The following is a 9131-nucleotide window of genomic DNA, read 5'->3' on the forward strand; positions in this document are numbered from 1 at the left end:
AGAGAGGCGGCAGTAGCTGATGGGATACCTGCCGTGATTGGTTGGTTCGGCGCGTGTGGAGGCGGGCTTGTCTGAGGGGAGGCGTGCAGTGATTGGTTGGATCGGCGCACGGGGAGGCCGCTCTTCCTGAGGGGAGACCCGCGGTGATTGGATGGTTTGGGGCGGAGCGCGCCGCTATTGGCTGGGAAAAGTCCGGGATTATTAAGGGAACATTCCCAGTTTTTTGGAGAAAAAGTCTCAGATTTTTATGGAAAAATTCCCATATTTTTGCAGGAGAAACATTCCCGGAATTTTTGACTCCACATGACCCCAAATAACCCAAATAACCCCAAAACACTCGAAATAAACCCCAAATAACCCCAAAAAACCCAAACAATACCCAAAAGTCCCCCAGATAACCCCAAACAAATCCAAATAACCACAAAAAACCAAAAAAACCCTAAATTAAACCCATAAAACCCCAAATTATTTCAATTACACCTTAAAAATGCCATATACACCTAAAAAATGCCAAGATAAACCCAAAGAACATCAAACAATTCCAAACAAACCCAAATAAGCCCAAACTAACCCAAATACTTCCAAATAACCCCAAATAAACAGAAATGAACCAAGTAAAACCGAAGATAAAGCCCAAATAATCCATAAATAACCCCAAATAAACCCCAAACAATCCCTAAATAAACCCAAAGAAACCTCAAGTAACCCCAGTTCCTCCTGTTCCCGCCCCGAAACAGATCCCGACCAATCAGAACGCGCGGCACTGATGACGATCCACTTGCTGGGCAGAAACTCAGAGCACTGGCCCCGCTCAGCGATTTTCAGCCAATCACCGCCCGGGCCGACTCTGACTCATCAGTTGCCAGGCACAGACCAAGGCCTCTCACTGCGTTAAACACTCACAGACCGCGCGGGGTAATTTCCAGCCAATCAGAGCGTGTCTCGCTGATGACTCATCAGTTGCCAGGAGCGCAATTTGGGGAGGGGGGGAAGGTGACCCTGGGGATGGGCTGAGGACCCCAAATTAATCCAAAACGGCGTTGCGACCCCAAAACCGAGCAGGAGGGGCCTGGAGCCCCCAAAACCATACACGGGGGAGGGGACTGGGGGAAGGATTGGAAAGGGGAGGGAGAGTGGGGAAGAGAGGGGGGTGGGACCCGAAAATTGAGCTGGGAGGGGAATGGGACACCCAAATTAAGCTGGGAGGGGTATGGGATCCCAAAACTGAGCTGGGAGGGGGGTGGGACCCCCAAACCGGATGAAGCCAATTTTGTTCTTGGAATATGAAAAGTAGTTTATGGATATGCATGAGGGTCTATGAATATGCAACAGGCTGATGTCATGGGAGACAAGGACCATCGAGCAAAGGTTGTTATGTCCACCAAGACCCCCCAATTATTTTCAGGTACACCCCTTATATTAATCTGGTTTTAATTCCATCAGCCTGTTGCATATTCATAGACCCTCATGCATATCCATAAACTCATTTACATATTTCAGGAACTATTTTTCATGGCCCGTCCTTGGGGGTGTCTCCTCATTTCAGGAGCCTCCCCTGAAATGGAAAATGTAATCTTCCTCCCTTTGAAAAAATTATTATTATTATTATTATTATTATTACGATTATTATTATTATTATTATCATCATCATCATCATCAATAAGAATAAACAACTATAAAAATTATAATTAATTTTGAAATTAAGAGGCTCTCAGGCAAAGATATGGGAGTAAAAATAACAGTTCTTTATTAGGAAAAATTAAAAATACAAATGCAGTAGTACAAACAAAAAAAAAAGATGTGACAGAGTCAGAATCCTCTGGGAATCCAGTAGAGAATGAGGCTGATCCTTTGGAATCCAGTGAGAAAAGGGCTGATCCTTTGGGAATCCATTTCTTACCCCCCAAAGACAGGGCAAAGGCAGGGCCATGGAGTTTTTATAGGGTATCCCAAGGGTGGAGTTGGGGTTTGGGTTAGGGGAGGAGTTCTCAGCAACACAAGAAGGGTGAGATCAAATTCCTGCTTCTTAGCAACAGCAGCACTCCACACAGAACGAGTCCCCAAATCCTAAATTCCCTCTAAAACAACTGAGAAATTGTGGAACTGCAGATATATTCGATCAATTTCCTTCATTTAACCCAGTTTGGGGTCTTTTTAAAGGATGAAGGTGAAGCAGAGGAAAATTAAGGCCAAACCAAAAGGAGAAGCAGCCAGGAGTGTTCCCAACATGGATCACAGGGAATGTGTTGACACCAGGCAGGGGGGCCAGGTATCTCTAGGGGGAGCTCAGGCAGCCTGGGGGCGTCCTCAGGTGACCCAAGAGACCCAAATTTGGGAGAAAACCCCAGCATTTGGAGGTTCCAGGTGTTCTGGAAGGTTCCAGGTGCTCCAGGTGAGCTCCCAGGCCCCATTCCAGCCCCCCCAGGTGTGTTTGCTACCTATCCTCAGATGTGTGAGTTACCTGTAACTGAAACACCAGACAGGCCATGGCCCTGTGACACTCCCAAGTGTTACCTGTCCCAGGTGTGTTTGCTCCCTGTCCCAGCTGTGTTCCCTGTCCAGTGTGGCCTCACCTGCAGCTGGAAGGCCAGCTCAGCCGTGGCTCTGCGGGCGCTGACGGCTCCATCACACTCAGCCTGGGCCACCTGGAAGTCGCGCTGGGCTCGCGCCGTGGCCTCCTCGCTCAGCAGCTGCGCCGACACCTGCTCCTGCCGCGCCCGCGCCTCCTGTGGGGACAGCGGCACTGGGAGGGACTGGGAGGGACTGGGAAGGACTGGGGAATGGGGTGCTGGGAGCACTGGGTGTACGGGGGGTGTTGGGGCAGTTGGGGAATGGGGGTACTGGGGGTACTGGGAGAGACTGGGAGGAACTGGAACAGGACTAGAAAGGCACTGGGAGCACTTGGGAGGGACTGGGGTACTGAGGGTACTGGGAGGAGCTGGACAAGAACTGGGAGGTGCTGGAGTGGGATTAGTGGGGTATTGGGAGAGTACTGGGGGTACTGGGGCAGTTTGGGGAATGGGGTACTGGGAGCACTGGAGGGACTGGGACAGACTGGAATGGGAAATGAACGGCACTGGGAGGGCACTGGGGAACGGGGTACTGGGAGCACTGGGATGAACTGGGACCCACAGGGAGAGCACTGGAGGGCACTGGGAATAGTGGGGGGTGACTGACAGGAAGGTGACCCAGCTGCCCCCAGGTGTGTCTCCAGGGGTGTCCCCAACGTCCCCAATGTCCCCGGTGTCACTCACGCGGATCCCGGCGTCGCGTTTGGCCTCGGCCTCTCCCACGCGGGCGTCGCGCTGCACCTGCGCCGTGCGGCCCTTCCCGAGGGAGCGCAGGTAATCCTGCACGGGGACACACCTGTCACACCCGTGCCACCTCCCTGTCACACCTGTGTCACACCTGTGTCTCTTCCCTGTCACACTTGAGTCCCCATCTGTGTCACCCCTGCACCTGCGCTGTGCTGCCCTTCTCAAGGGAGTGCAGGTAACCCTGCATGGAGACACACCTGTCACACCTGTGCCACCTCCCTGTCACACCTGTGTCACACCTGTGTCACCCCATCCCCCCAGATGTATCCCAGGTGTGTATTAGCCTCCCCCAGCTGTCCCATATGTGCCCAGGTGTATCCCAGGTGTCCCCATCTTGTCCCTGGGCATCTCCAAGTGCGTCCCAGGTGTGTCCTGAGTGTCTCAGTTATGTCCCAGGTGTGCCCCAGGTGTGCCCAGGTATCTCCAGCTGCCCCCTCGGGTGTGTCCCAGCTCTCCCCAGCTGCTCCCAGGTGTATCCAAGGTGTATCCTGGCTGTCCCCAGGTATGCCAGGTGTCCCCAGATGTGTCCCCAGCTGTCCCCAGCCATGCCCAGGTGCATCACCTGCTCGTCGTGCACGTCCTTGAGGGTGTAGCTGACCACAGAGATGCCCATGTTCACCAGGTCAGAGGAGGCCACGCGGAAAACCTGATCCGAGAACTTCTGCCGGTCCTTGTAGATCTCCTGGGTGGGGCCAGGGTGGGGCTTAGCAGGGCGGGGCTCAAATGGGGGTGGGGCTTGGCTGGGCAGGGCTCAGTGCTAAAAGGGGCAAGGCTTAGTAGGGTGGGGCTAAAATTAGGCAGGGCTCAACAGAGCAGGGCTGAAAGGGGTGGAGCTTAGAGGGGTGGGGCTCAAGTAGGTGGGGCTTAGCAGGGTGGGGCTCAAGTAGGTTGGGACATTGCAGGGCAGGGGTGAAGCTTAGTGGGCCCGGGCTTAGCGGGGGGGGGACAAGGGGGTGGAATTTAAATTGGGCCAGGCTTATTGGGGTGGGGCTTAGCAGAGAAAAGGCACAGGGATGGTGGGCGGGGGGTGGTTTACCCAGGGAGCGTGGCTTGAGACAATGAGTGGTGCCAGGTAGGCAAAGTGCTATCTGGGGGTGTGGCTTTGATCTCAGGGGCGTGGTTTGGTTCCATGGGTGTGGCTTAAGCAGAAAGAGATCAGGTTTAAGGTGGGATGTGGCTTCAGCAAAGTGGGCGTGACCTAAATTGAGGGGTGGGGACACAATTAAGGCAGGGACATGACTTGATGCAGGGGCATGGCTGGAGTCATGGGGTGGAGTCTGGTGGGTGTGGCTTTGAGACAGGGTGGGGCTTATACTGGGGCAGGGTCAAGAAGGGAAGCAGGGCTTAGGGTAGGGGTGGGGCAGGAGTGGGCATGGCTTTAGAGGGAAGGAGGATCTTGTGCTGGTGGGCAGGGCTTTAGCAAAAGGGTGACATATTGTGGGTGTGGCTTTACAGGGGGTATGGCCTCCTCCAGGGGTGGGGGCTTTCAAGGGGTGGAGCTTATGGGTCAAATGGGGGGAAGTCTCTTAAAGAGCCACATCCCAGCCCAAGGGGAGATGGCAACTTCCCCCTGAGGGGGTGAGTCAATCCAGGTTGGCACAATGGGGGCGTGGCTTCTGAGATCTGGGATTTCTTAAAGGGGCCACAGCCCATCCCAAATGGGGGGCATTGGTTGGATCCCAAATGGGTGTGTCTCTCCTGGGAGGGGCGTGGCTTCCCCGAAGAGGGCGTGGCTTCCCCCAGCCCCACCTCCACAGTCACGTGGGCCATGATGGCGCGCTGGTGGCCCTCCAGCGTCTCCAGGGCGATCTGGCCGATCTCGCTCTCCGACTTGCCCAGGAACATCTGGCAGGCAGCTGCCAGCATCTCCTTGATCTGCCCCTGGATCTTCACATGTGGGGGAGCTGGGATCACATGGGGACCCCTCCAGCCACCCCTGGGACCCCCCAAAATTGGCATGGCCCCTTTCAGGGGTAGGTGTGGCATTGCCTTTTGAAGTTTGATTGATAGGGTGGGGACCACCAGGGTAGCGCCCTTTGTAGAGTATAATCCACTTGGAGAGGATTTAGGGGTCCACACCAATCCCAGCCCATTTCTGGGGAGGTTTTACCCCTCTTAAAGGGGTCCCCACCACCAAAAACTCCTTTTAAGGGAAGTCAAGACCCTCCAGTGGGATTTTGGTGTCCCCACCACCCAGAACCACTTTAAGGATTGGACCTTGACCCCTTTAAGAAGGGTTTAGGAAGGCTGCCCCATCACAAACCTTTTCTATTTTTTATGGTTTTTATAAAGGCTTTAAAGGGAGTTTAAATATTTTTTAAGGTTTTTTGAAAGGATTTTTAAAGGGTTTTTCCTCCTCTTAAGGAATTTTTGGGTCCCCACCACTCCAAGCCTCTTTTAAGGAGGATTCCCCCTCCAATCCCAGGGGTTTGGGGATCCCCAAAACTTCGAGCTCCTTTCAAGGGAATCCTCACCCCTAAATGCCCTTTCTGGGAGCCTTTTTAAACCCTGCAAGTGTTTCCGGTGGGCCCCACCACTCCAAACCCCCTTTAAAGGGCTCCTTCCTCCCCCGAGTTGTTTTGCGCTTCCCGCTACCATCGCCGCTTTAAGAATGCCCTTAGGGGGGCCCCACAACAACCTCAATTAAAAGGGCCATGCCACCCCGGCTGGTTCGGGCAGGGAAGCCCCGGGGGGGTTTTGGGGGGTCCCGGGGGGTAACTGGGGGTCCCGGAGGATTTTTGGGAGGTTCTAAGGAGATTTCGGAGTTTCAGAGTGTCGGTTAGGGGGTCCCGAGGGGGTTTTGGGGGTACCCGCGTGGGATATTTGGGGGTTCTGGGGGGATTTGGGGGGTCCCAGAGGGGGATTTTGAGGGTTCCCAAAGAGATTTTGGGGGTTCTGAGTGGATTTTTGGGGGGTCTGAATGGGGTTGTTGAGGTCCCAGTGGGGTGTTGGGGTCTGGGGAGGGCTGCAGGTACCGAGGGGCATTTTGGGGATCCCGGGAAGGATTTTGGGGGATCATGAGTGTATTTTTGGGGATTCCGAGGGGGGATTTTGGGGTGTCCAGGAGGGGATTTCTGGGGTTTTGATGGGAGATTTTTTAGGGGGTTGTTGGGGGTCAAGGAAGGGACTTTTGGGGGATTCTGAGGTAGGATTTTCAGGGGCCAAGGAGGGGATTTTGGGGGGATTTTTAGGGTATTTCTGGCAGTCCAGGAGGGGATTTTTGGGAGCACAGAAAGCAATTCTGGGGGGATTTCTGGAGTGTTTTCTGGGGGGGGGGGTGGGATTTTTGAGGGGGGGGGTTGTGCTGTTTTGGGAGTCCAGGAGGGGATTTTTGGGGATTTTTGGCAGTTCTGATGGGGGATTTTCTGGGGTCCAGGAGGGTATTTTTGGGGTATTTTCGGGGTGGTTTTGGGTCGTTCCAGTGGTACCTGTGCGATGCCGGTGACGGAGATGGGCACCCCGTGGCGGGTGTAAACCTTCTCACTGCGCACGGGCAGCGTCAGCGTGTTCAGGGAGATCCTGGGGAGGCCGGGGAGATCACCCCAAATCTCTGGGGAACCCCCCCCACCCCGAACCCCCAAAAACCCCCCCCGGGCCCCTCCTCACCGCTGGATCTGCTGCAGGCACGGGATCACCAACACCCGGCCCCCGGCCACCATCACCGGGGGGCTGCGGCAGAAACCTGGGGGGCACCGAGAGCTGGGGGGGACCTGAAACCCCGGGGGGACCCCAAAACCTCGGGGGGACACGGGGACACCCTCAGGAATCCCCGGAACGGGTTTCGGGGGGGTCCAAGGAGGGGCTTGGAGGGGGTTGGGGTGGTCAGGGGGAACCTGAGGAGTTTTGAAGGGGGGAATATGGGGGGAAAATCTGGGGTAAAATTTGGGGGGGAGTCCCCAGGAGTCCCGGGGTGGGGCAGAATGGATGGGGGGGACCCTCGGGGATGGGTTTGGGGGGTCCCAGGAGGGGTTTAGGGACTTAGGACGGGTCCGGTCCAATGAGTCCCAGGGTGAGTTTGGGGGTCCGGGGGGGGGGGGAGGTTCCCAGGAGTTTTGGGGATAATTCTGGGGGTTCCTTGGAGGGTTTTGGGGGTTCCCAGGAGATTTTGAGGGGAGAGATTCTGGGGGGTCCCAGGAGTTTTTGGGGAATTCCGGGGGTTCCCAGGAGATTGAAGAGCGCGGGCGGGGGTCCTGGAAGGGTTTTGGGGGGAATTCTGGGGGTTCCCGGGAAATTCTGAGGGGATTTCGGGGTTCCCAGGAATTCTGAGGGTCACCAGGAGCCCCCGGGCCCCCCGAACTCACCCGACACCACCATGGCCTCGTTGGGGCCGCAGGTGAAGAACATCGCGGCGGGGAAGGGCCGCGGATCGATGGGAGCCGATGGGGATCGATGGGGATCAGTCGGGATCGATCGGAGCCACTCGGGATCAATCGCGATCCGCGACCGCCGCCCCGATCCCGGCAGCCCCCGCGCTCGCCACTTCCGCATTAGCGCGGTGACGTCACCAAACACGCGGTTTCCCGTTGGCTGCCGTGCCAAGGGCGGGCAGGGGAAATCTGTTCTGCCTGGCAACCTGTGACGTCCTGATTTCCCGGCGCTCCATTGGCTGCGCCCTGCTCAGATTTCCGTATTTTCCATGGGAAATGAACAAATTCAGTAAAGGATGAACCTGGAGGTGAGGGCAGTGACGGCGTCTGGGGAGCTCCAGACCATGGCCGGGTCGTGGTCAGCTCATGGTCAGCTTATGGTCATCTCACGGTCAGCTCAATGTCAGCTCATGGCCATAATTGTATCATAGTCATCTCACAGCCGTGAAAGTGTCATGGTCAGAATCATCTCATGGTCATGGTCATTTGATCACAATCACCTCATGCTCATGGTCATCTCATGGTCAGGATCATGTTATGGTCATGGTCATGTTGTGGTCATTTCTTGGTCACAATTCCTCACGACCATGGTCATCTCACAGTCATTGTTATGTCATGGTCATAGTCATGGACGTTTCTTCATCACCTTATGGCCATGGTTGTGTCATGGTCATAGTCATGGTCATCTCATGGTCATCTCTTGGTCTCAATATCTCATGCTCATGGTCATGTCACAGTTGTAGTCGTGTCACCATCACACTCATGGTGTCACCATGATGGTCATGGTCAATTCTTGATCATCATCATCTCATGCTCATAGTCAATTCACCATAATGCTCATATCATTCCTGATTACCATCATCTCATGGTCATGGTCACAGTCATGGTCATAGTTCTGTCAAATTAATATCATGGTTATGGTCATGGTCATCTCGTGGTCATAATCATCTCTTTATCACCATTATCTCATGGTTGTGGTCACCTGTGGCCACAAAAATTTCATAGCCGTGGTTATATTGTGTTCATCTCCTAATCTCAAACATCTCATGCTCTCGGTTGTGTCATGATCATTGCATGGTCATCTCTTGTTCACCATCATCTCATGCTCACTGTCATCTCACTGTAATGGTCATCTCATTGTCACCGTGTGGTCATCTCAAGGTCATGGTTGTGTCATGGTCATTGCATGATCAAGGTCATCTCATGGTCTTGATCACCCCATGGCCATAATTTAGTCATGATCATCTCATGGTCATTTCATGGTCATCTCATGGTCACAATCACATCATCAAAGCAATGGTTGTGTCACAGTCATGGTTATTCCATGGTCATGGTCATCTCATTGTAATGATCATCTCATGGTCATAATCCTGTCATGGTTGTGGTCATCTCACAATTGTCTCATGGCCTTGATCACCACATGGCCATGATGTGTTGTGGTCATTTC

General features: G+C 54.3%; 1 protein-coding gene and 1 pseudogene across 2 annotated transcripts; one reads left to right on the forward strand and one right to left on the reverse strand.

The window, feature by feature from the left end:
• The window catches only part of LOC136570615 (zinc finger protein 850-like), a 194458-nt pseudogene that overhangs the window by 116075 nt on the left and 69252 nt on the right, over positions 1–9131 (forward strand).
• LOC136570679 (flotillin-1-like) lies at positions 1933–7776 on the reverse strand. Of its 2 annotated transcripts, XM_066571148.1 has the most exons (7): positions 7619–7776; positions 6924–6999; positions 6746–6836; positions 5067–5210; positions 3880–3999; positions 3255–3350; positions 1933–2726 (listed from the first exon to the last, which is right to left on the reverse strand). In XM_066571148.1, exons 1-7 carry the CDS (start codon positions 7659–7661, stop codon positions 2511–2513), a joined length of 786 nt encoding a protein of 261 aa, XP_066427245.1. In that variant the 5' UTR covers positions 7662–7776; the 3' UTR covers positions 1933–2510. The 2 variants fall into 2 exon arrangements, with proteins under 2 accessions (XP_066427245.1, XP_066427244.1); XM_066571147.1 differs by lacking the exon at positions 5067–5210.

This window comes from Molothrus aeneus, unplaced genomic scaffold, assembly GCF_037042795.1.
Source record: "Molothrus aeneus isolate 106 unplaced genomic scaffold, BPBGC_Maene_1.0 scaffold_35, whole genome shotgun sequence".
Lineage (NCBI taxonomy): Eukaryota > Metazoa > Chordata > Aves > Passeriformes > Icteridae > Molothrus > Molothrus aeneus.